Genomic DNA, 26,794 nt, shown 5'->3' with positions numbered 1-26,794 from the left:
CCTCGCTGCACGCCGGGAGGTGTAGTCTCGCAGAGCCACCCCCGCCGCGGAGCGCTCTCCCCGCCTCGGGCGGTTGCGGGGCGCCGTCCGGCAGCGGCGCGAAGTCTCTCCCGCTTCCTCAGGGCGCTGGAAGCTCGCGCGCGCCGGGCTCCGTCCGCTGCCTCCTCGTCCTGCCTCTTCCCTGCTTCCCGGAGCGTTAACGGCCGTTGCTGCTGCAGGACTTGCCTCTAGCGGGCCTGCTCGAGGGCCGCAAGCCACGGTGCTCGCCCTCAAGCCCTTCGAATCTAGGTCACGGCAGCAGTCCGAGAGTCCTGACCGAGGACGAGCGCGGGCGGTGACTAACCCAAACAGGTGGTTCAGGCTCGGGAGGAAGGCGGCCGGCATTACGTTAGCGTTTCCGCGTCACCCTCCCCAACTCCCCTGGCCGGCCGCAGACAGCCAGCGAAGCCCGAGCGCGCATCTAAGGCACGAACGATGCTTCCAGAGGGGTCTGACAGCGGGCTCGCTGAGGGCGGGAGCCGGACTTGAACCTCGGGCTTCCCGGGAGAGCCGTCGGAGCTGCCTCACGGCCACCCCACCGCAGCAGCGGGGCACGGCCCTCCGCGCCCAACTCGCACCAGGTGAGCGAGCGTGTCACTCCTGCGGCTGTGCCCTTCAGCACGGTCCACGCCCCGTTCCCCCCGCCACAGCCTTTACGGGAGGCCGCGGCACGGGCCTCCTTTGCGTGGGGGGGGGGGGGAATCCTGCCCGGCCCGGGCTCCGTGGGGCAGCGCCACTTCCCGCGCTCGGGGCCGAACGCCTGAGGCTGAGGAAAGGGGCCGGGCTAAGCCTGGGGCGCGCGGCCGGGAAGGGGCGGGGCGGTGGCGAGGGGGCGGGGCGCGGCCGCCTCACGCTCCTCGCTTTGGCGCCAACTGCTTCAGGCCGGGGGGCGGGTTTTGCCGACGTCGCGGCCGGGGACGCGCCGTGCGTCTGCGGCCGTTGGCTGCCGCGCCCGGGAGCTCCGCCTCCTCGGCGCCCGGCCTGCGGGGCAGTGGCGGCGGCGGCGGCGACGACGACCTGCGGGGTGTCGCGGGCCGGGGGCGGCGGGCCGCGGCGCGGCGGCTGACCGGTGGGTGAGGGCCGGGGGCCGTGTCGGTCTGCCGAGCGGAGCCTTCCTCCTCCCTCCCCTTCCGTCCCTTCTCCTTCTCCTCCGCCGCCGGCCCGGCGGGGGGCTCGGCGCCGCCTTGCCCCGCGCGGGTGCCGCGCCCCTCCCCCAGCAGCCCTGCGCGGATCCCGCCGCCCGGTTCGGCCCGGCCTGGCCCACCCCGGCGGGTTCTCCCGCCGCCCTGCCGGCCCCTCCCCGCGGGCGCAGCCCTCCCGCCCCGGTCCGCCGGCGGCTGGGCGCGGGGTGCCAGCCGGGCGGCGGCGGCGGCTGGGGTGCCGCTCCCGGGCCGCGGTCGGCGGCTGTCCCGCCCTGACCCCCGAGAGGTCCCGGGCGCTTCCGCCGTGACAGGAATTGGGGCGGGCGGGAGCCCCTTCCCGCCCGTGCGGGGAGGGTGAGGCCTGGGGAGTGGGGTAGGGCCGCTGGCTCTGGACTGGCAGGCTGCTGCTCGGCACTAGTCAGTGCCGCCGCTTGCCCCAGCAGCCGAGCTTTTTCTTCCCCGAGCTCTTCTTTTCGACGCAGCGGGTGCCTTGGTGTTGCAGGCTGCTGCTCTCGCCTCGCAGGCGCTTGTGTCTCAGTGCCACAAGCGTGTGTGCTTGTAAAGTCGTTCTGCGATAGCTGTCGTGGCGGATACTGTGCGTCCTGTGGCCGAGTATCGTCCGAGCATCGCTCTACGCCTTGGCAGGCAACCTGTTTCTTGTCTGCTGCCGCTCGTTATTGGTTTGGTTGGTGGTGTCAGACGGGGGAAACTTGCTCTTAAATGGTCAGCAGAGAAGAACTCAGAATTATCAAATCAGGTTATTTTAACTGCTTACAATATAGGTTCAGATAAGCTGTTCATAGAACGCAGTGCTTGTTTTCATACCGAAATTTCTTTATAGAAACTTTATTCGATGCATACGAATAAAAGATACCGCTGAAGGTCTTCTTCAGAATGCTTATTTACAGGACAGATAATTTCTTACTTTTCTTGATAGAGCTCTACATTTGTTATCTTGATGTAAGAGTTTTCTCATTCTAGTGTTGGATTTTGTTGAAGAGAAGGGGCCACAGGTAGCTCAGGTGTAATTGACTTATTTCAAGATGCTTCTGTTTTATGATGTTGTTCTGAAATTGTCAATTAATCTGTTGTCTTTCCTCTGACATTTTACTCATAGATGGGGAAGCCATAGGGAGTTTGTATCATGGCAGCAGATGAGGATGGACTGGGACTGTTTGATATCCGCTACGGTGGTAAGATGTGTTAGATTACTTTCAGTTTTGCAGAGAAATAATGTAGTCTTATGAAAATAAATAGGTCCAAAAATAACTTAGAAAACAAAATGGAAACAATTTAAGTTGGGACAAACACTGATGAGCTTCAACTGTAATTAAATGGTCCTGGCACGGTATCATTGTAAGCCGTATCCTATTAGTAAGTTTGGATTTTAAACCATAACTGTGTACTTTGGATTTCTAGTGTGTTTTGAGGGGATGCCTGGAACTGGTCTCTCCCCTGTGTTTTACGGTGTATAATTTAACCTTCACTGTATCTTAATGAAGAGTGTATTTGGATGGTTAGGAGGATTGTTCCTTTGTTTGCTATTTGTAAGAGCAAATGCACTATCATCTGCTATAGTACGAGCAATCAAGGTACTCTGACATTATTTCCAGCTCTGCAGTTGATTGATCTGATGCATATTTGTGAGATTCCCAGCCTCAGAAGGAGTGTGGATATTGATACTTTTCTTTATAGTAATAATATTTGCTGCCAAACTGGAGAGATTCACATAGAGGAGACAAGAGTGGTGAGGCATTGGAAAAAGACATGAAGAGAGACTGAGAAAATTCAGATTAAAATACTTTTACAGAACCAGTTAGTGTGTGAATGGATGGTAATACTAAAGCAAATTTTTTGAATTGTGATACAGACTGTTACAATACTTTCTGTTTAGCGAGAAATGTTTCTTTTAACAGTAGTGGCTTTATCATACTAATTCTTTTATTTTTGTTTCTGAGTTGTATAACTTTTGTATTCAGTGTATTCTAGAAAACAGTTTCAAATTCAGATCAAGTTGACTTAGTTTATAATTTTAAAATTTATTTGTACTTAAAGCCATATCATTTGCTTCATGCACAGTTGTTATAGTATTTGGGTATTGAGGTATTGATCTTACAAGATTCTTTGCTTCCTGGTGAAATACCACAGTAGCAGTAGCTGGCTGAGTAAAAATCTGTGCTACTACTTTTACTACTCTCTACTGGTCTAGGATCACAGCTACACTCACTTTATGGGAAGGTTATAGGTTGGAGCTTACTAAATGTTTACTTTGGCTTTTTTTTTTTTTTTTTTTTTTTTGCATTAGTCGAAGCTTCCCCTTTCAAGGAAGGTGATGAGAGCTCAGTGGATATTTACGATGGCTTGGACAATGGTTTGACAGTCCCTGGTAGGTTGATTGTATCTTGCTGCTTGGCTTGGAGCATTATAGAGTCTCTGTGCTTCTTAGGCTGGTTTCAAGTAAAACAACAGTTAGCTGTAAGTTTACATGTAGCTGGTGAGCTGATTGTTTAAATTCAAAACGTATATGTTACACTGTATAAATACAGCAGAGAATTCTTAAATCCATTAGCTGAATGATTATAAGATAGTTTTCATGTGATACTGGCTATTTTAAGAGACTTTGTAATATAAAGGGGAGCAGAGAAACCTTAGCTATTCTATCTGTGCCTTGATACAGGACATTTTACCATGGAAAAAACACCTTTATTTTGTGGTTTTTAAATAGCTTCAGGACCAGAACCAACAGTCACTGATGACTAAATCCCCAGTGAGAGCTCCAAAACATACTTTGTCTGATACAGTATATTTGGTAGATCCTTTTAACCTTTTGTCACTTTCTCAATAATTTCACATGCTAATGTAAATTAATTTCCTCTTTTAACCTCTTTGAAGGCAAGAGAGAAATTGACTCAGCACATGTTCTTTTTTAGGAGACTTAGTGTACTGTTTAATGAAATGCTGTTTCTAGTATTTAAACAAATGTTTCTCCACTGCCCTTACTACTGCAAGGCCATTGAATTTTTGTGGAAGTGCTATGCTATATCCTACAGACATAAAGCATCTATACATCTTTTTCTCTCTTTTCACTTTGCATTTGTTACAGCATATAAGAGTATTCTCTAAGTCTGTATTTCACATACTGAGATGCATTGTTTATTAAATTTAAAAGATGCAAGGATGAATAACAACACAATGCAAACATTTTATATAGTCTAGTTCGGAGGGATCCTTTTTTTTAAATTTGAGAAGAGGATTGGTGAGATTTTTGCTCTATACAGATGTTATTTGCGTGTCATCTTGCATTGTGTTAATAATACTCTTTGCGTTACGGTATTGTCCAAAGGATTGCAGCGCAGCTTTGATAGCTAACTTCATTTATTTGTCTGCAAATGAATCTATATTTCAGGGGTACCATTAGACATGTCCTGTCAGTAATGTGTATTTGGTGAACATTTGGTGGATGTGTATTTGAGGAAAAAGGACCATTATCTAAATAATTGGGATGTTTGGGTGTTGGGTTGGTTTTTGTTTTGTTTTTTTTTTCTTTCATTTCTTTGGAACTAATGCTAGGGAGTTTACATTTGTGAGGGAACATAAAGCAGCAAAGAACATTTATTCAACACAAGCAGCATGGTATTCAACCTCATACCAACTTAACAGTAACTCCATTTGATTCTGATCAGTTGATCTGTATTTGTGAATGTGTGGGTCATTGGCATCTGAGTAATCTTCTCAATAATATTTTTCAACTGCAAATGTTTCCAAGGTGAAGTCTGGCCAAAAGCTGAATGAATTGTAGGATGCACATATTTATTCTAGCTTTCTGCTATCAAGTGGCTCTGGAATTGGGGAACCTCAGATCACTGCTAAGGTGTAGCCCTTCTTGCTTTGTGAATTAGGTAGATTTACTGTGAGTTAGTTTTCCTTTGACCTAAACCAACTTATTAGACAGTCATAAAATGCACCTATCTTTGTTGTTAGTTGTCCTGTATATCTTAATTTTTCTAACACAGTATTTTCAGTTGAACTTTAATTTTCATTGTTACCTTTTATGTCTATATAAATTGGATCAAGTATTTCCAATAAAACTAACATAAATGTTGAAATTCAGCGTAGGAATTTCTCCAGATAAGATCATGTGTTTTTCTCAGTGACACAATGCAACCTGGCTAGAAAAATACCTTTTTCTTTATGTCATTTATTTTCTTTCTACAGACAATTCTGCTCCAAATTCTACACCAGCTGGAAACAGCTTAAATTTATTTGATGAGATATTAATTGAAGAAGGGACTGCAAAGGAAGCATCCTACAACGAGGTGTGTATTAATGTGACAAAAATAATTCTGGTGTTTTGGAGGTTTTTTGTTCCAAATTTTCTTGCGTAAAGTGCAAAGAATGTTGTCAGTACGCTCACATTATTGGAAAAATAGGGAAACTGTTTTTAAGTAAGTAAAAAACAAGAGTGTGCTAATAAACTGTTATGCCAACAAGTTTATCAGAATAAGTGAATCTCTCACTCTGTGACATGCATGGTCTGTTCTCATTTAACATCCTTTGCATGCGGTTCATGTATCAGCTACATTATAGGAAAATGTACCGTAACTTCCTTCTAGTTAAATATCTGTTCAGACGTCTGATACAAAGCTAGTCTTGACATTTCTCCCAACAAATTTTACCAGACTGAAGCAGATAGGTCATGGATTAATCTTACATGTCATTACATGTCCTTGAGACTGAAGATAACTATGCAGCAGATAACTGCTTCTAGCAAACCAGCAGAACACTTAATCATGTAGCATCGCCTATCCTGGTCCATAAGACACATCTTAACTAACTTGAGCTTTGGCATAAAAGGGACAGACGTCCACAGATATAATGCACTATAGAAGAAGCAGGAGCAAAACCTCCAGGAGTCTACTAAGTGATGAAAATGTCACTTTGAAAGTTTGAAAGTAGTTGACTGCTAAGTTTGACAATAGGGAAGTTGTCCATTCTTCTGTGAAAGTTTTGTCACCATCTACTTTTAAAGAAGGGCTCATGCCAAATGTATTTTATTTAATTTTGTGATCTCAACAGGAGTATGTCCTTTGCAGTCTTATTTTTGTAGTCCAGGCTTGTTTGTAGTAACTTTTTGTTGTGTTTTTCCTTATCTGTTTTGTATTATATAAAATCTGACAAGCAAGTCCGCATCTGTAGGGCTCTGAGAACTCCTGCTCCTTGCTAATCATGTCTTTAATTTCACAATAATATGGCTTCCTGTTACTCTCTAGCCTGTTACTGTTGGGCAAGCACACATAAATTTCCTCTTATCTGAGTGTTTGTGATGTTTTAGAGACTTGTATACCTGTTGGAGCATATTGAAACTTTTTGTTTTAATATGGCTTTAATATGTAACTTCTGGAAAAAAAACCCAGAGCTTTGTAATATACATTACTGTGTTAACGAACTATAAATCTTTGGAGTAACTTTTCTGTGTCTACTTCTGTGCTGTGAATTCTTCTCTCTTTGACAGTTGCAGGCAGAATATGGAAAATGTCAGCAGCAAATCAAAGAGTTGATGAAGAAATTTAAGGAAATACAGGCACAGGTACTGTAGTTCAAAGGGCAACATTGTCATGATTTATGTAAAGCAAACAGAATATTGCTTTGAGAGAGAGTTAATTTCATATGCTTTCCAGAACTGATCCATCGTGTGGATGGTTAGTAAAACACCTCTGTAGGTGCTAGGAGCTTGTTCCGCCTATGATAGTTGCTACAAAATCAGTAGGTAAATTCACTTGTTTCATGACGTGGCGTGCAGTAACACTTTAGTTGCTTAAAAGCTATCTTCTGTCTCCTTAATTAGAAAAAAAGCATGTCACATGAATAATTATCAGAAAGGTATCCAGTTCTCTTGCTTTTTAAAAAATAGGTCTTTAATGCACTAGGAAGAGGGTTGCAAAGGTACCTGAGCTGTCATTAGAACTAGAAGAGGACGTCTGCATTGCTTTGAGCATAGTGCCATTTTGTTAAGGCTGAACTGCTCTTCAACTTGAGCTAGTATCTCCATGCTGTGCCATTCTATATAGTCAGATTATCTTGGGAAATTCTGCAACATGCTCTATTGTGTATTACAGGTAAGTCCCAAAGGTTCTATGCTTTGCAATGGTAAGCAGCTTCTGCCCTGTGACACTTTTGTATTGTTTTCTGCAAAACTTGTCTGCCTTTCTGAGCAGGCTTTGCTGAGAACAATTATTAAGACAAGGGGCTATCTCTAGGATTGCACATAGGGTTCCAGAATATCAGATCTGGAAATGTTAGAATGATAGAGGACCCAAAGTTGGTTTTGATACCTTGAAAGAAATAAAATTACCCTCTTTCTCTGAAAGTACTTAAAAGCTGCATCTCTCATTTGACACAGTGACCACCAGGAAAACAATAAATTGAGTGAAAGAATGAAGTAAAGCGGTGAATTATAATTTTTTAGCTCTATGCTTACTTGGTTTATGGCATATTTCAGTTTTAATAAACTGTGTGCTTAAAACATTTTAAATAATTACTAGGAACACAAACAGGAGCCTAATCGTGAGTGATGTTTAAAAAAAGAAAAAAGAAAAAAAAAAAAGAGCTCCTTTGGATCTCAATAGTTCTGACTTAATTCTGACTTCTCCAGGACAGTTTCTGTATCTTTTACTGTCAGTTTGCATATGAAGGGACTTTTTCTAATGCTTGTCTTGCACTGTTTTTCATTATGTGTTTGGATACCCAAGCTAATTCTTGTTCTTTTTCTCTCTCCCCCTCTCTTTGTTGCTCTCTTTTTTTGATGTATATTTAAAATAGAATGTCGTCCTACAGAATGAAAACCAAGCTCTGAAAAAGAACATTTCAGCACTTATCAAAACAGCAAGAGTGGAAATTAACCGTAAGGATGAAGAAATCAGTAATCTCCATCAAAGGTACAGTTCAGTTCAGTAGAACTGGAAACATGCTTTTTGTCTGATCATGTTTATAGACTTGTAAGAAACTTTCATGTGTATTTTAAGTAAAACTAATGAAGAAAATCATTACTTAGTAAATAATTGTTTGTGTGGTTTAGTACTGGTACAGAACAAGTAGATAAGTATCTTCTTTGCTTGATGAGGTCTTTGGTTTCTAATTAAGAAAACAAGGAGGAATCCAAATGGTGACTATTTGCCTGAATTCTTTTTTCATTTGTTTTGTTTAATTGCCTGTTCCTGGTGGGTTATCTAACCATCTTGCATGTTTCAAAGCAGATATTACTTTACGCAGTTCAGCTTCAGAACTAGTGTTTTATGGTCTCAGACGTGAATTCCATGGAACTTTTCACACAACAAATGAAAATAAATAGAGAGACTATATAGCGTTTTCATGGCAAGATATGAAAGCCCTGTCTCCAGTGGTGGGGGATAGCAGTTAGAGAATTCTTGGTAATTTCTGTGTACTACTAATCTTACTGCAAGGAGTTGAAAATACTGAAGTATGGATGGGAAAGTATCTGAGTGTAAGGTTTCTGAACCACTTGAAACCAGAGCAGGAGTCCCAAGATTCAGGACCCCTAGCTTATCACAAGGTCACCTGCTTGTCACTTGTGTGACATCAGCCACATCAATGGTTTGTTTGTGTTTCAGTTTGACCATTTGATATTTTTTTGCTCCAAAAGGTGTCATAAAGAAGGTTCATTTGACATTATAACCTCTAGCTAGCTATAGAGTATGCATGTTAACTATGTAATTTTTTTTTTTTTTTTTTTTTCATAAATACAGAAAATTACCAGATAGGATCTGATGGAGGTCAAGAGGTTTTAATATGTGTAATTCTTTCAGCTGATTGGCTTTAACACAATAGCTGTCATTTCCACATCTCTGAGTATAGTATTCTGGGTTTCAAATTAAATTGTTTGAAAAATACTTTCTTGTTTTGCATACTCAACCTCATTAAAGAGTTTACAAACTCCGTTGCAATACCTTCTGAAGGTGATGAAAATTTATGAACAAGGTATTTTTATCTAGGTATTTTGGAGGCATCCATCATGGAAAATTGTGGGGAAGGTGGCACTCTGAAGTCTTAGAAGCACACCTTGTCTGCTGCATGGTCTATAATAAATTAGTTCATCTTAAGCAATCTACCTATCTGTAAAGACTACTTCAGAGATAATATCTTTGAGGGGAATTGTTAGTGCTTATCTCAGAAAAAACAAAAATCAAAACAAACTAAAAAAAACCCAGAAACCCCACTTGGATACAATTACATTCATCACACATCTATGCAGATTTAATAGCCAGCCTAAAGCATGGAAGAAACTTGTCAGTATAGGTCAATATTCAACAGAAATATGGGAAAGGGTTTTGGATTGCAACAGCTGCAGCATTGTTTTAGTTCAACATTCAGCTCACATCACAATGTCAGATTTCTGCAGTAGAGCCAGTTGTATAAGCTGATCATTACATATTTAAATTTACTGTATTGGCCCATAGGAAGTGTTCAATTTTATAAAGCAAAACTAACCCCATTTTGTATTGGAGATAAATATGGAATTATTATTTGCACTTGGAACTGATTCCTTACAACTGGATGCTGACTCAGCGTAGAATTTCAGGCCAAAACCAAATGTCTGTGTGTAGCGGCCACTTCATCCTTGACTCTCTAAAAAGGAGCCATACATTTGGTGGTTTGCTGCCATCATTTGGCGGTGTGACTTTTACTTATGTTTCCCTCTGTATGGATTAGACACAATCATTCTTTTTAGATAGCGGAGAGTATTTAAGAATGTTGCCATTGTCTTTAATCATGTCATTTTAATGAACTGTTTTGTTGAATATGACAGAAAAGTGTTTCTTTTTGGGTTTTTTTTGGTGGTTGGGGTTTTTTTTGTTGGTTTTCTTTGTTTGGGGGGGGGGTTGGTTTTTTATTTGTTTTTTTGTTTGCTTGGTTTTTGTTTGGGTTTTTTTTTTTCTGGTGAGGCAACTTTGACAGGTTCTGTCAGTAATGAGTAAGAGTTCAGGCCATCCAGGCTACATGTGCCCTTTTTAATTTATTTTTTTTCTTTTTATTGTGATGACCTTGCAGCAGTAGCATGTGGCCTTGATGAGGCTTGATTATTGTAATTGACTACTTGTTTTCTGTAGCTTGCAGCAGGTTCCAAATATGGTCACTTATTTGCTTACTGGGTAAACAGTCACATTATACCTATTCTTTTGGCTGCCAGTTTACCAAATAGTAAACTATTGAATTGCTCTTTTTCTAATTATTTTTTTTTTTAAATCACTAATGATGTAAAGAACAATTTTTTTCATAGGGAAAGGCTTTTTATTGCTGGACAATGAAATACTAATTTGAATTACCGAAATTGTTAAGATCTTGCTTTTTCTTTAGTTGAATTTCATTTGGAAAATATGTATACAGATTACATTCTTTTGCTATGTGCTAATGGAAACTATTAAACTTCTATTTTTATCCCACGTTTTTTTCAACTTGAAGCTGAAAGAAAGCATGAACATTTTTTAGAGATATATGGATTCATTGCAATTCAGGTTTAGTTATGTTTAAATAAATTTAAAAATAATGTAACTTTTTTTTCTTTTTATAAACAGGCTATCAGAATTTCCCAATCATCGAAGTAGTTTCACCAGAACATACCTTCCAGGATCAACTAATGGAAGGTGCTCTGAGATGTGTAAAACAAAAGATTCTAAATTCAGACCTTCTGAATTAGGCGACAGTATAAAGATGGAGCATAGAATGAAAAATGACTGTTTAAAAGATACATACCACAGTTACTCATCTCATAATACAGACAATGGGAAGTCTAGCTCTGAAAAAAGAAACACTCCATATTTACTGAGATACCCTCCTGATGAGCTCTGCAATGATGGTACTCATACGTGTCTACCGAACTATGACCATAGTTCCAACAAGGATAACAGAAAGGAAAGAAAAGAAATTAGAAGTAATGAACAGTACAGTAGGGGAAATGTCAACAAATACAGAAGAGAAGTACATCAGAGCACTGGAAGCAATGGTGGTGACAGTGAAGAGGGGAATTCAGATCCTCAGCAAAAGCTGAAAAGCCTTTCAGAGAAGGCCAGTAAAAATGAGTTGCAACAAAAAAGTCAGAGTGTGAAACTCAAATGCAGTCCAAGTGTAGAAAGAAGAGTAGAAAGGGGTGTTTCTTCCTGGGAGAAACAAACTACTGGTAAAGACAGATTTCAAACAAGAGGTGAATTGTATGCTGATGAGAGATCACAAAATCTATTAAAAAAAGACATTAAAACACACGATAAAGATGAAAAAAATGCTGGCCTAAAAAAACCAAATGAAAAGCTACAAGAGCAGTCAAGGAGGTCTGGTAGAGGAAGCAGTCCACACTCAAAGAATGAACATTCAAAGAGTCTTCATGAATCACGTAAATGTCGTGTGGAAGAGTCTAGAAAAGGAAAAGACATTGACTGCAAGAGAGACAGGGGAGCAAATGATCATACTGCTCGAGAAGGAAGGACTTCACCTAATTCCAACAGCAGAGAGCATAAATATGCACGCTTGAAGGAAAATAGTAGTAGGTATGAATGGGAAACAGCACATTCCAAATCAGAAAGACACAGAACTGAAGAAAAAAGGAAAAGAGAAAGAGAGAATCAGGATGAAAATAGACATTTTAGAAATGAAAGAAGAGTTGCAAAAGAGATATCACACCAATCTGCAAAAGAATCCAAGAAAGGTACAGATGTTGCAAAAAGTGAGAGAAACAAGTCCTATAAGCTAGAAGAAACATCCAGAGTAGCAGATAGCTTAAAAGACCATAAAGTTCCCAAAACTAAAGATGATCACACTGGGACAAAGAGCAAAGATTTAAAACTTAGCTTTATGGAAAAACTAAATTTAACTCTTTCTCCTGCTAAGAAACAATGTCTCTCTCCAACAGATGGATTTAAACCACCTTCCCAACAGGCCACTGCTGAGGGAAGTACAGAGCTCATGCTGCAGGCAGAACTGTTAGATTCTGCCCACCCTATTAACTGTGGTCCCACAGAGCAAACTAATTCAACACTACAAGTTCTGGACAGCACAGCTCAAAGCAATGTGGAACTTGCACTGCCTGTTTCTGTCAATTCTGAAAATAAAGCCTTGAAAGTAGCAGCAGCAGACCCAGCACAGTCTGAAGCATTGCCAGCAGTGGCAACTGATGAAATGAGCTCAGAAACCTTACCAGAAGCAGAAGTGGGTCAGGAACAGCCCCAAGCCTTGCCAGGAGCAGCAGAAGTACTGGTTCCTGATGAGATGCAGGCTGAAACGTTGTCAGAAGCAGCAGAGGCTTGTGATCTGGTTGAATTGGAAGCCTCAGCAACAGCAGTGGCAGTCAAGGATCTGAATCACCCTGAATCTTTGCCCCTGGAGGTGGCAGGGAGTGTGGCAGAGTGTGAAAACTTGCCTGTGACAGTGGGCGTCATGCAGGATGATAATGTACCAGCAGCAGAAGTGGCACAGTCTGAACCTGCCAGTGAAAGTATGGGAGCCCTTCCAGAGTCCACAGCAGAGAAGAAAGAGGAAGATAAAACAAGGCTAGCTGCTGACATAGAAAGCTCAGCAGACCAACATGTCTCTCAAAACCTTGACTTGGAAGCCAAAAGTTCTGGTGTCCTGGAGTCCTGTGATGTGACAGATGATATTAGCGAAACAAAACCAGACTCTTTAATGGAAGTAGTGAAGGTCAATGATCACTTGGCTGCAGATATTGAGTGTCCCATTGAGGAAAAGGGTATCTGTGAAATGAATATGAGTACATCTCGGTCACTTGACAGAACTATGTTAACTGATAAGGATGAACCATTAGTTGACCAGAATGCTTGTGATCTGGAGCCAGACCTAACTGAAATCAGTACTGCAGCATCTTCTCTTAGTGGTGAGATGTATCCTAGAACTAAAGAGAGAGAGATTAACCCAGTTCCTGTTGATGATGACAGCTCAATACTGAGTATTGATCTCAATCACTTGAGGTATATTCCAAAGGCAATCAGCCCACTGAACAGTCCAATGCGACCTTTGGCTAAAGCACTTAAGGTGGAAAGTCCCTGCAAAGGTCTTGTGAAGAGTTATAACAAAGGTATTTGTTTATGTATATTCTAATTTATTTTCTACATAAAGGCTAAGAAGATCTGTTCATGGAAAGCAGAAAAGACTTCTTTTAACTGCTTTCTCAAAAGCATAGATTGTTTCTTCTTAAGCTGTATAAGCCTCAGTGGTCCTTTTTGTTTGTACTGGAACCATTTAACAGTGCAGCCAAGACTGTAGCCAATTGAACATTAGTACTATAAAAATTGGAGTTTGTCACTACTGAGAGGTAAGTGGTTGAAATAAGAGTTACATACTAACTCTTAAAAAAAAAAATACATATAAGTTTCTTAATTGCGGTTAGGTCTGAGTAGGTCTCATTAGGTTTTTCTCTGAAATTGTAGCAGCAAAGGTTACTTAGGATCATATTCTTTCAAGTATTTAGTTGTGAGATAGCTGGAGAGTACCTGAGACTTAATTTCTAGGAATGTCAGCTAAGAGAAGGCTGTGCATTCCATCTGAATTAATGTCAGTGTGAATTTTCATATATATATTTTGTAACTGTGAGTCAGTCGGTGGGGAAAAGTAAAACAAACAGGACGTTAGGATTTATCGTTAATGAAGTAAGAGCTAACTCCTAAATAAGATGTCAGGAAGATAAAATGCAATGAGAGCACTCACAGGAAGAGAAGATAGGTGACCCAAAGTTTAAATCTTTTACTTCTGTGAATTTAACTTCCGTAATGTCCTGCTGCAACTACTAAAAAGTTTTCTTGGAAGGTTAGATTTCCTACTAGAAGCAGAATGGTAGAGTGGCATTTAAATCCTTTTTCTTATATTTCAGGCCATAATCCTTATGTCTTTTTGGAAATCTTAGTGTGGTTTACTCTGGAATTCTGTCTCTTGTGCTTGAGACAGCTACTCTCAAGTGTGAACTCCTTTAGCAGTTTATATTTCATTCCTACAGTACTTTATGTTCTTTGAAATATCTGGGGGAACACGAGAGTTTTGGGATTAGAGTAGATGAACATCAAATAAAAGTATTTTTCTAATTTTGTAGTGTTTCCCTGAGTTACTAATTGGACAAATCCATCCTGTCCAGAACTTGCTACTAAATTCCAAAGCAGTGGTTTTCAGCTCTGAAGTTAGAAGCCTAGTTGTCTTTGTGATCTAATGAATGATAGGTGTCAAATGTTCTGCAGCGGTTAAATTGACAGGAGGCTATAGTTTCTCTTGGCCTTGAAATTCAGTACTCGCCTTTCTGCTGTTCTGCGGGACAAGGGTACATATATAAATATTATAGTTTGACCACTTTCATTTTATACTTTGGTTTGTCAAAATATTGAAGTGATAAGTTTGAGAAGGTATTGATCCTTGCAGAACTGAAATGGAGGCAGTGATAGAATATGTTTTTGCTCCTGTAGAATCCGTATAAAGTAAACATTTTCAAATGTTGCTTTGAAGTGTTAAACCACAAGTTCATTTTTTATGGAGATGAATTTATATATGATCTTTTATGAGATTAAATGTTTGTTAGAGGTCATTAAGCAGTCTAATCTATGTGCTATTGAACATGAGTGGTTTATTAACTAGAGTGCCCAGCAAGCCTAAAATTAACTGCAAATCTCATTAATCAATACATATGCACTTCAGCGGAATTTTTGTACAATGGAAATGAGCTTGTCTTTTCATCTTTTGTAACATGCTGCTTTGTAGCTAACTGTAATTGCTTTTTTTTCTTAACAAAATAGCATATTTTGAATAATGATTAAATACATATTTAATGATATCTCAAAAATATAAAACGTTTAATAAACTTATTTGTGAGGCAGAGTAAGGCGTACTACACTTGGCAGAACTTTAGCCTTTCCTCTCACATATGTCATTCCTCATTCCTGTCATTCAGGAGCCTGAACTGGAGGCTTTCTCCAAAATTTCTAAGAAAAAAGCTTTTTGTGCTGTTTTGCTTAGTTACAGTGCTGGTAATCTTAAATGCATCAAAAACTGAAATAGGGGTTTTATCATGTGTGCAGTGCCTAGTACTCTTTTTTGTTTAGTAGGTCAGTTTATTGAAAGACTCAACCTTTTTATCAGCCCTGGAAAAGACAGTTGAATGCAAACATTAGTAGGTCATTTGTTCTTCTCATTTTGTTTTTGTTGTGAAACTGATAAAAGAAAAAGCCACCTATTGTATGTAAATGTTAGTCCATAATGATGTTAAAGTTAACATTCAGCTTGTGCAGTGTTCAGAAAACTTGTTAAAGTAAATGGAAAGAAGTTCAAAACTGGTGGAAACTGCTAGATTTTTCTGGTTTTAATGGATATATTTGTGAGAGAGATCACATGTTTTTGGTGAAATGTTGAGGTCTTATTGGCCCTTTGAAGCTCAGAAAAATCCCTTAAACTAGCAGCTGCTGAAGCAAATGACCCAATCTTGTTATAGCTCAAACTTCTTCAGTTGTTGTTGGCAGTTTCAGACAAACAGTTCTGAACAGTCACTTTACAGAAGAGAATCTTCCAGGTTTTTCTGAAAATGTCTGTTTATAATTGCATTCTTTATGGTGATTGGCAAATTTTTCTTTTATAGATTTAATTCCTGAAAGTACGGTTGTCGTCTGTCCCTCAAAGAATTTGTCAAAGGAGGTAAACAAAGAAAATCAAAAGCCAGTTAACATGTCTGATGAACACTTGGAGATGGAGTCCCAGCTGAGTATCTCTTCAGATGAAATAGAAGAAGGAGAAATCATAAGCAGCGATGAAGATGAAGAAAAATCTAAGCCAGAAAGAGGCTCTGAAAAGAGAAAAAAGTCAAGACCAAAAGCTTCTCCTGAGACACGAAATTTGACCAGCAGTCCGCAGAATCAAAAGAACAAACCTGTGCATTGTAATGAAGATAATGGAAAATTTGTTTCTGTGAAAGTAAGTACAAAGAAGAACAGAGAGAGGCATAAAAATCAGACTTTCAGATCTTCGAAGGATATGAAGAAAAATAAAACTGTAAGCATTGCTTGTCTTGAAAAAATAGTTCATGTTATTGTTGAGCCTTCAAATGTACAAGAAATCATGCAGATGCTAAGAGCTATACGAAAACAGATGAGGAAAAATTATATGAAGTTTAAGGTACACTTCCCAGTTCAGCATTTTCACAGAATTATAGAATCTGGTATCATAAATTTTACATCATTAATAAAATACTTGAACTTTTCCAAGATGTCTACACTAGGTGAGACATTAAAATTGAATGTCTGTGATATTATAGAATCCAAACTTAAGCAAGTTAAAAAGAATGCAATAGTGGACCGTCTTTTTGAACAACAAGTATCAGATATGAAAAAACAGTTATGGAAATTTGTAGATGAACAACTTGATTACTTATTTGAAAAGATAAGGAGAATTATAATAAAACTATGTGATGTGGGAAATGTGGGAAATGAGAGTGAGGAAGGGAAGCTTGAAAGAGCAGGAAAGCAAAAACACAAGATCAGTCATAAAAATTATGTGCAAAGATCTAGAAAAAAGTCCCTGAAACCCAGATCTCAAAAGCCTGAAGAATATATCCTTTCGAAGCAAATTGTGGATTATCAACGACGTAAGTGTCACCATGAGAAAAATAAAACAGATGCACCAAAAACTGCCTTTACAAAATGTCTTAACTCCATTGATAACACGAGGAATTCCCAAACCAAAGTGCACCTTTCTAAAGAGAATAATTTGCAAGGCACTCTCACTCCATTGAAGGGTGTAAAATATGAAAAGGAAGGATTCCAGCTGTCCAGAGACGCTAACAAGTCTGATCTTGGTTATGAGCTTCTCACAGAACAACAAGCGTCCAGTCTTACATTTAATCTTGTAAGTGATGCTCAAATGGGTGAAATTTTCAAAAGCTTATTGCAAGGTTCTGATCTCTTGGAAAAAAATGGTGGCAATATCGACAGAAATGAATGGGAATTCAGGACTCCAGAAAAACAGTTTTTAGACAGTCATAAATGCAGAGGTAATGCTGCTGGACTGGTGCAAGAGATTGCTCCAAAGGAGGCTTGCGTGGAATCTCGACCAGTAGAGGATATTACGTCACCTACTGTTTCACCTGTAAGGGCTCCCTCTTTAGCATCTAGGCTTCACATGTCTGTTGATCCAGATGTATTAGATGAAAGCTGTATGTTTGAGGTTCCTACAAATGCAGCTGCATGCAAAGAAGATGAATGCAACTTACAAAAGAATAAATCAATTGTTTCTTCTGTCCTCCTTGAAGATTTGGCTGTTTCCTTAACTATTCCATCACCTTTGAAATCAGATGCTCACCTCAGCTTCCTAAAACCTGAGAATAATTCTAGCTCAACTCCCGAGGGTGTTCTCAGCGCACATTACAGTGAAGATGCCCTTCTTGAAGAGGAGGATGCCACTGAACAAGACATTCATTTGGCTTTAGAATCTGATAACTCAAGCAGTAAATCAAGTTGTTCTTCATCGTGGACAAGTCGGCCTGTTGCTCCCGGTTTTCAGTGTCGCCCCAGCCTACCAATGCAAGCAGTGATCATGGAGAAATCCAATGATCATTTTATTGTAAAGATTAGGCGTGCGGTGCCATCTACCTCACCAGCATCTGATCAGGTGGCTTCAGTGAAGGAGGCACGGGCATCCTCAACCAAGATTGCAAAAGAAGAAATGAGAAGTGGGGAAAAAGAAAGGGACAGTCAGAGTGCCACAGCAGCTACTGTGCAAGAAACTCTCAAACCAGATCTGGTTAAGACAAATCAGTTGCCTCATGTCAGCACTGGACAAGAACAAAATCCTGCCTTACCTCAGCCTCTAAGAGAGTCACATAATAGTATTGGAAAGGAAGAAACTGCTGGGTTGCTTGCACCGTGTAGAAAACCTTCAAACACAGAGAGCCATGAAACTGAAAGCCCGGATGAAGGCTCTGAGCAATCTCAGGCACACAAATTGAAAGTATCTGAAAACATAAATGAAATGCGTGTTAGATCTCAAGCTTCTTTTCCTGCTGGATGCAGTATAGAGTCACACATAGATTTAACAGATGATATTGTTAGTGAAACTTCATGTCATGCGGTGGAATTCACTGCAGATAACAGGACTCAGGAAAATTCTACAGGAAACTCAGAAATCAGTGATAAAAAGGAAGAACTGGAAGAGTGCTCTGATGCATTTATAGACTTAACGGAAGAGCTTTCCAATGAGACTGTGGCAGGTGAAGGTAATCTTGAAACAAAATCCACTTCAAATACTGATGTAGGATGCCAGATAAGTATAGATGATAAAGCTAGTAAAAAAAGGAAAAAGGAGGCTGTCAGAGAGAATTCCAACTCAAAAAGGCAACGAAAAGAAACTGAATCAGCAGGTGAAGGGAGTGATGCAAGTGATGTGAAGTCTGAAGAGGTAAATTCAGCTCCCAAACAATGTTCCAGTAAGAAGAATGAGTTGCAGCAGAACAAAGACTCTTCTCCTTTGGCTTCATCTGCATCATCACCTAGTCTGTATGCCAAAAACATCATTAAAAAGAAGGGAGAAGTAGTAGTTTCCTGGACGAGGTAATTTCTGATTTGATCTGTTTGATTGTTCTAGGTTTATTTTAAACTACATGATATACTGAAAAGTGGGAAGAAAAGGATATTTAGCTGATGGCTGAAGTTATTTGGTAGCTCTACATCCTGTAAATAGTGTAGTGGGAGCCTCCTTTATCTGTGCAGGATGGCTTTATGAGATTGATGTCTTCTCTTAGAGTACTACTGAAAGGTGCCGAAGTCTATTTTATCCTTTTTCTGTAACATTTGTCCAGGGGAAAACAAATTTAAGAGATGAACTGATTCATGTAATCCTGTTAGCAGCCTTTGGAAGAGAACAACTTTTAGTCATTTTTTAGGTAGGTTAAATCAGATTTGCCTTAAAGAAGGTGGCTTCCATACATCATAACTAATTCCATCGCTTACCCAGGTCTCCCAAAGCAAGAGTACTTTTTGCTTTTGTTTTTAAAGCTTATATGCTAAGGTAACAAGATGTACTATATTGCACTATCTGTAATTTTTGTTTCCCCTGCCCATTTCCTCTCCTGTCCAGAAATTCCAGCCAGGCTTGGTAGGGGATACAGGTCTTTGATGTTCCTGCAAGGCCCAGAAGCATCGGTGACTGGGTAAAGGAGAGCAGCTAAAGATTTCCCCCACTGAGAGAAGGCATGAGAGCAAACATGTTTTCTGTTTTGGGGTCTACACTGCTCAATCTGCAGAAATGTACTAGTTAACCATTCAGCCCATATATTCCAGTTAGTAGGATGTGGGTGACAAATGAGGTGATGGTATGTGTCAAAGATACAAGTTATTGTGTATTGTTATCCTTAAGAAACTGTAGTTAGCCGGTTTTGCTGTTCTTGCTACAACTTGATATAATCAACACTTTATAAAGGGACTCCTAAAATTTTCAGGACAGACTTTTCTGAACTATAGTTCAGATATAAAGTAAGTTTCTAGGTAGCATTTTCAAAGAAAATCAACTCCTTCACAGAAAAAAGACTTTGAAAGCTAATACGATTTTTAACATGCAAACCAATGAGATTGGAAGAGATTATTACAGTTTTCCTTATGAATATGACTAGGTTTTCTGTGTCACAGTCTTTTTCCATCTTTGAACTATGCAAAAAAAAAGTTTATTTAAATAACTAGTCATTATATTTGTCTTTGAAATAGAGGAAATTAAATCTAACCTATTGGAATATGGCAGGTTTCAACCAAAGATACATAGTAGCTGCTGTATAATGACTGTATCTGTATACATTTTACATATACCTAAATTCATTAATGAGACAAACAGCAAATCGGTGACACGCTTAAGAATAGACTCCTGGTCCTTTATTCTCATGTGAACAGTAGATGTGCTCTGAGTGTGTTTGTTACATTAAGCCAGTTACAGAAGTCAAACACATCTCTGTTTCATCTTTGAATGGCAGTGGGCCTTAGGTGAAAGATGCTACCTAGCCATGCAAACTGAGGCAGTTCTGCCTAGAATTACTGTTGAATTTGAGTTCTTTTCAATTCAAGTTTAAATGTCTGCTTTAGAAGCTTAAAACTCTTTTGATGACTTTGGTTTTGGGCTAACTCTGTTGTAAAAGTCCTGCCCTTCCTGATAGGGTAGCATAATCTCCGCTACCGCTTGTTTGTAATGACTTTGTTATTCTGTGCTGGTGGAGAGGAGGATCCTCCATAAGTTCATTGCTGCTGTTTGAACTCGTGTTCCGTAGTTTGGAAATACTCAGAATTTTATATATGCCCGTATGTTTTGGGGTTTTTTTTGTTTGTGTGCATGTACACATATATATGTATTAATATTTTTAAAACGCATTTTTGCTATAGAAATGATGACCGAGAAATTTTACTGGAATGTCAGAGAAAAGGACCGTCAAGCAGAACCTTTGTTTCCTTAGCCACTAGGCTGAACAAAAGCCCAAATCAGGTAGGTGCTATCATTCTTATATTTGATAACAACTATGTTGCTACATTTATGACTACAGTTGAACAAAAAACTTCGGAGATCTTCTGCTAATTTGGAGTTGTTTTTTCTTCATGTCTTTTGTTGGGGGGTTCTTGAAAAAGAATCTTAGATTCTCCCAGTTGTTACTTTTTAAAAATAGACATTATAGGGATATTATGGTCCAGGGATTCTTCAGTAACCTGTTTAATTGGTACCTTGAAACTGCTGTGTCCAATCATAAGCCAGGAACAACAGGATTGTTTCTGTTGTTGAATTGGAACTTAGATAAAGAAAGGCAATTTGGAGAGGCCCAAAGCCTTTGCACACATTTAATAAATTAGGAAAGGATTAAAATTAGAGCTGGAAAAAAAAAATACCAAGATTTTGCAGAAGGGACGTTTTTCATGAAAATGTTTCATTTTTTCTTTCACTTTTTAATTAAGAAATGTCAAAAGACACAAACATCAAATTGATGTAGAATATTTCCAGAGGTTTGCATATAACTTTGTACTCGTCTTGAACTGCTATCTTAATCTCTATCCTGCAAATCTAAAAAGAGGAACACCCATTTGACTGAGTTAGGAAATCCTGCATGCTCAGGATTTGGCTTTTAGGATGTTGTGTTGTATCGTTACAGAGTCTTTGCGGGTTTTAGAAGCTATTGGGGTGGATGATTGGATAAAACAGTGTTATCTGTGCATTTATGCCACTTTTCCCGGTTAGGTATTTGGTGGATGATAGATACTCTATAGCAATATGCATATAGCGATAAGAAATACTAACTTACAATTGAATGAGGTCACTATGTAAGCTGTAGCTATGCTCATGTTGTGGTTTAACCTCAGCCAGCAACTAAGCACCACACAGCCGCTCACTCACTTCCCCGCCCACACACACAGTGGGAAGGGGGAGAGAATCGGGAAGAAAAAAGTGAAACTTATGGATTGAGATAAGAACACTTTAATAGAACAGAAAAGAAGAAACTAATAATTATAATGATAACACTAATAAAATGACAGTAGTAATAATAAAAGGATTGGAATATACAAGTGATGCACAATGCAATTGCTCACCACCCGCCGACCGACGTCCAGTTAGTCCCCGACTGGCGATCCCCCCCCCCCCACTCCCCCCAGTTTATATACTGGATGTGACATTGCATGGCATGGAATACCCCGTTGGCCAGTTTGGGTCAGCTGCCCTGGCTGTGTCCCCTCCCTTCTTGTGCCCCTCCAGCCTTCTCGCTGGCTGGGCATGAGAAGCTGAAAAATCCTTGACTTAGTCTAAACACTACTTAGCAACAACTGAAAACATCAGTGTGTTATCAACATTCTTCTCATACCAAACTCAAAAACATAGCACTGTACCAGCTACTGGGAAGACAATTAATTCGGTTCCCAGCTGAAACCAGGACAGCTCAACAAAAAGATGTTTGACTCTCATCTACAGACCAGTTTTGTAAAATCCTTAGTAGGCAAATTACTCCATGATGACCCATAAATACCTGAAGCAGCAGTTGTACAAGAGGGTAGAACATAACCAATAAACTGTGCTTTTTGTGGAGTACAGAATAAGCTCTTGTCCTCACATTTGAATGTTACTCACAATTATACCTGGCAAAATTCAAGTCTAATTGACTTTGAAGCCTTCATTTTTTTCCTCCTTGTTGTAAGGGAACCTGGGTTAAACCAGTAGTTGGCTCTAGGTCTCTGGTTAACCTGGAGGCTGTTCCGGATGTCAAATGTATAGGAAGACTTCCTACATCCAAGTAACTTGTTAATGGTGCTCCTAAAATTCTCCCACTAAAATTTATTGAAAGCAAATAAAAAACAAAATAGTGGTCTCTTTCAAAAAACTTTATGCTGTCAGATCAGTCTTTCTTGGTAGGTATGGAAGTGTGGGGCCTTAATGATATGTCTTTTTTTGTCCTCCATTAGGTTTCAGAAAGATTCAAGCAGTTAATGAAGCTGTTCAAGAAATCCAAGTGCAAGTAAACTTACCACCAAGTTGCTTCATGGTTACAGGCTTTTAGCTGTTACCAGCAGCGATGGACTACAACCACTGCATTCAAATGATGGGATTAGTGGGACGTACCCAAGTCAGAATACTAAGTTTGGTAAATCTGATGCACTGTTAATTATTTACTTCCCTGTCCATGTTTCCTCTGAAGTGCTTTGTCAGAATAACACAGAGGGAACTTTACAAACAAACTGGCTAGGAAAGAATGGGCATGTACAAATGGAGCAGTATCACTTCAAGGGGGTGACATCCCCTGTTAGTTAAATGTGTTCTATAAGCAAAGAAAAGGACATGCAGTCAAGTGAAAATGGTGGTCCTTGCTTAACTTGTCGGAAGTACTGCGTATGGTGATGTCAAACTATGATTTTAAAAAGTAAGAGTGCTTTGGAATCCAGTTGGTGGATAATCCTGGAAAATGACAGGTATGTCATCTTGGTTACCTTGAAACATATTTTTAAGAAGTTAGGCCTCTCTCTTTTGAAATAAGGCAGGGCAATGATAGCAATGATTCCAAAAGCTGCTTATCTAGTAATTGGATTCTGATGGTAAGCAATAGGTGGTTCTTGCTGCTTTTTCAGTTGCTTATAGTAGGTTTCAAGGAGAGAATCTGACACGGAGTGTAGGGTTTGTCTTCAACTTTAAGCACATTATCTAAGCCATTTCTAATGACTCCAGTGTTCAACAGAGATGAATGAGTTTCTCTTTGAGGGTGCCCATCTGTCGTCCTTGACAATGGAGAAAATCTAAGCCAGTTGCCTAGTCTAGACCCCTAACTTTCTGATTTCTGAAGTCAAATTAAATGAGTCCCAACCTCTGTGAGAGAGTGAAGCCAGTCATTAATACAGTGACCAGTTTTTCAGTTTCTTTTAAATCATGAAATGCCATAATGAGTACTACTTTACAAAGAACTGTCTTGTAGTTAAAAACATTTTGCAGTTCTGATGATATTTAAAAAGACTTAGTATTGAATTTTGAATAGTTGGGAATTTTTTTTCTGTGAAAAACGTATTGGAGTTTTTTTCAATTTTTTTTTTTTTTTTTGCGTCGGAAAAGGCTAATGTGTTTTTCTGCTCCAGATTACATCTGGGAAAGGTACTTAATTTAGGTCTTCAACATAATGAACATTCTGTTTTGCTTAAAAAAGATAAATATAAAAATTGACAAGTGATTGTCTTTTTAAAATTAATTTAGAAACAGACCTTTACAGTTTTATAAAATGTGACTTTATACTTACTAACCAAGAGAAAAACTTTTCTGTAAAAACAAGCAGTTTCAAAAGCTTGTCAACCTGGCATGTTTTGACAGCAATTGTATCTATCTTTACAAATTGTTTAGTATATTAGAAATTCATTATGTTCTATTTTAAAGAACTCTTATAACTGCTTCCAGTTTTACTAGTACATACTAAAAGTGTGTATGTATATATATGTATAGACACACATATCTCATATATTGCTGCTTTATCCCAAACTTCTAAAAAGGTTTTTTTTTTTTTTAATTCCCCCTAGGAAACATTCTTGGAAGTTGCACAGGTTTTTGTATTATGAATTCATTGATGTTTGAGTTTTTCTTCTTTATTGAGGATCAGAATTGCTGTATTTAGTCAGAATATCTGCTACATTTAGTTAGACTTCATTTAAGAGCCCCACCTTAGTGCATTGCCTTTCAACTTGGATTAAATTGGCTTTTTTTCAGAATCCAATGACCACTTCTTCAGTTTCAGCATAATGGTTTTTTGCTCCCTCTCCAACAAATGGGACAGACTTCTCATTCTAATAAACCATCAGGTAATTTGTCAGTGATGTTGCCACCAACACCTTTGGAGTATTGTAAACGTGACCTATGGAATGGATTGTCATGCTGCCAAACGGTGCATCGTCCTTGTTTTAGGCAGTGCTCTGGAAACTGTTACAAGGAATGACTTGAGTAGGTGATGATGTCAGTTCTGGCAGTCCTCCATCTTATGTGCTTGCTTCTAAAACGTTTGCTTTTGATGATCAAGTGTCATCTTCCATGCTACGCCAGCAGCACCTAGTGATTTCAGGGGGGGATTTGTGTACCTACCCATGCTTGTTCTTAATGAACATTTGTGGCAATTGTGTACTTTTTGGAGATTTAAATCTAACTGAATCTGTTCTCAGAATAGTCAGTTAGCAGAGTAGCATTCATGTTTGTGGAAAAATCAGGCTCTACTAACAGTATTCTCTTAACCATATCATTAGAGATCAGAATGTGCACAGTACTGAAGGCACTGAGGGAAGTAGTTTCTCTGCACTTAAGTGTTTCCTCTCTGTCTCAAAGAAGCAGGCAGTATTTTATTAAAAAGTTGTTTATTCCTTGTCTGTGTTTATTTACTTTCTTATCTGTACAGGTGATGGGGGCGGCGGGGTTTGACTGGTTTGGTTCTGACTTGGATTCCTTTTTTGTAAATTATGAAACTTTTTTTAATGTTCTGTCTATTGTAAGTATGTGTACAGGTTCCTACGTGGTCATGTAAAATATCTGATGTGTGTATATATGTAAATATATGTATAAAAATAGAGAACTTTGTTTAGCCAAAGATGATTTTTTTAACTATATAAAACTCTGGGTTTATTTTGTATAAACTAAATAGTTTGCTTACTGTAAGAGTAATGCAAAAAATAAAACTGTAAAATTTACACACATATGTTCTTGTTGAACAAAGGTTGGCTTGGAGTGGTTTTGTACCATTGTTTGTAATTTATGTCTCCAACAAGAATTTTGATACATATATGCAAAATGTACTGTATGTAAATCTACAGTCTTATTTGTGAAACCTCAGGTAAATGAAAACATTTTCTAGAACTGTTGGCTCATGGCTTGACAACTACAAATGCTGTGCAGCAGCATTAGAATTGACTTCCGTTAGTTTGTATAAATGAGTAGTTATGTTGATGTTTTGGCCAATAAACATGGAAGCAATCAGCTGCTGCTCTGATGCAATTACTGCTCCAAATACGTACAGCTTATTTCTTAGTGGACATGACCGGATCAGAAAATGGACAATTTCACGAACTACATAAAACCTTTAAACCACTTATGAGTTAGTTCGTTCAACTTTCCTTTTCTTTTCTAGAAACATTGGGTTAGTGTTGAGTGGAATATTACAAAGGAGAAAGACCTTTTTGTATCTAAGCCTTTCCCGTGAGAGAGTGTAGCTGGCAGCCCTTTGAGAGTCTTACTCCAATTTGCTCTTACAAATAGATCTGCTTCTATCCAACAAACATATTTTTACAGGATTCAGTCTTAAAACTCTTAATGGACATGAATATTGGAAAATTTTCCAAAGTAGAAATTCAGAGAGCAAGGTTTATGGGGATGCACGTAATGAAAACATAGAGCATCAGGTATAGAATTTTGAGAGATTCTCTAAGGCATAGTCTGTTGCCAGCTACTGGACTAACGGCATTTCTCTTAGGAAATAGCTATTTCCATCAAGTCTTTCCTTTAATTGTCCTCACTCTGAAACCAGCTGCAGAATAATCTTTAGCAATTTGTCTTCATGAAGGGAGGCAGCAGCAAAACAGCATGCCAAGTAACAGGTTTAAGGATTTCTTAGAAGAATCTATGAAATCAATCGAGGTGTTTCAGGACCAAAATTGGCTTTGATTGGTAGGAAAGATGGATAAAGTTTCAGCAGTGGCTGGCACATCCTTTCCCATCAGAGTTTGGAAGTACTATGCTATGCCACCAGAAGCAAATCCATCTGAGTCACAAGAGATAACGTGAGGAATAAAATAAATAGAGAAATACTTTAACAGGAAGGAAGTTGCACAGCTCTTGTTAAACTGAAGACGCCCATGGTTTGAACCGGCAAACTGGAACATAATCCATATTATTAAATTAATTAGTGTGGTCTTTGATAATTACCCCGGTCCAAAACTGTGCAGCTATCCTTGACACAGTTTAGACAGCAGCATGGTGCACTGGCAGGTGTCAGTAGGCAGCAGGGATGTGGGCATCCAAGCGTATAGCTGTACCAGTGCTGAGGGCTGCAAATATGTCCCTGGCCTGTTTTATTTCATATTGTAAAGGTAAGGTAGCCTTCA

At 39.4% G+C, this 26,794-nt stretch overlaps 1 protein-coding gene across 4 annotated transcripts; it reads left to right on the top strand.

Annotated features, from left to right (window-relative positions):
• The first annotated feature begins 21 nt into the window (after positions 1-21).
• Positions 22-25,670, top strand: CASP8AP2 (caspase 8 associated protein 2). 4 transcript variants are annotated; one of them, XR_003921311.2, is made up of 11 exons: positions 22-620; positions 2,299-2,374; positions 3,487-3,567; positions 5,397-5,497; positions 6,694-6,768; positions 8,001-8,116; positions 10,772-13,278; positions 15,814-18,775; positions 20,588-20,687; positions 22,643-23,146; positions 24,420-25,670. XR_003921311.2 is itself a non-coding variant. In XM_029999887.1 (10 exons), the coding sequence occupies exons 2-10, from the start codon at positions 2,326-2,328 to the stop codon at positions 22,697-22,699; spliced, it is 6,048 nt and encodes a 2,015-aa protein (XP_029855747.1). In that variant the 5' UTR covers positions 972-1,108; positions 2,299-2,325; the 3' UTR covers positions 22,700-25,670. The 4 variants fall into 4 exon arrangements, 2 of the variants coding, with proteins under 2 accessions (XP_029855747.1, XP_029855757.1); XR_003921310.2 differs by having other exon boundaries at positions 24,233-25,670; XM_029999887.1 differs by lacking the exon at positions 22-620 and adding an exon at positions 972-1,108 and having other exon boundaries at positions 22,643-25,670.
• The last annotated feature ends 1,124 nt before the right edge of the window (positions 25,671-26,794 follow it).

Source organism: Aquila chrysaetos, chromosome 2 (assembly GCF_900496995.4).
Source record: "Aquila chrysaetos chrysaetos chromosome 2, bAquChr1.4, whole genome shotgun sequence".
Taxonomy (NCBI): Eukaryota; Metazoa; Chordata; class Aves; order Accipitriformes; family Accipitridae; genus Aquila; species Aquila chrysaetos.
The sequence above is the reverse complement of the archived record's forward strand: the minus strand, read 5'-3'. Positions and strand labels throughout refer to the sequence as shown.

Excerpts from the sequence above, each read along its gene's own strand:
- CASP8AP2 (XM_029999887.1), top strand. The coding sequence starts at position 2,326 with ATGGCAGCAGATGAGGATGGACTGGGACTGTTTGATATCCGCTACGGT. Across the intron at positions 2,375-3,486 it reads GTTTGATATCCGCTACGGTG|TCGAAGCTTCCCCTTTCAAG; the intron begins GTAAGATGTGTT and ends TTTTTGCATTAG. Across the intron at positions 5,498-6,693 it reads AGGAAGCATCCTACAACGAG|TTGCAGGCAGAATATGGAAA; the intron begins GTGTGTATTAAT and ends TCTCTTTGACAG.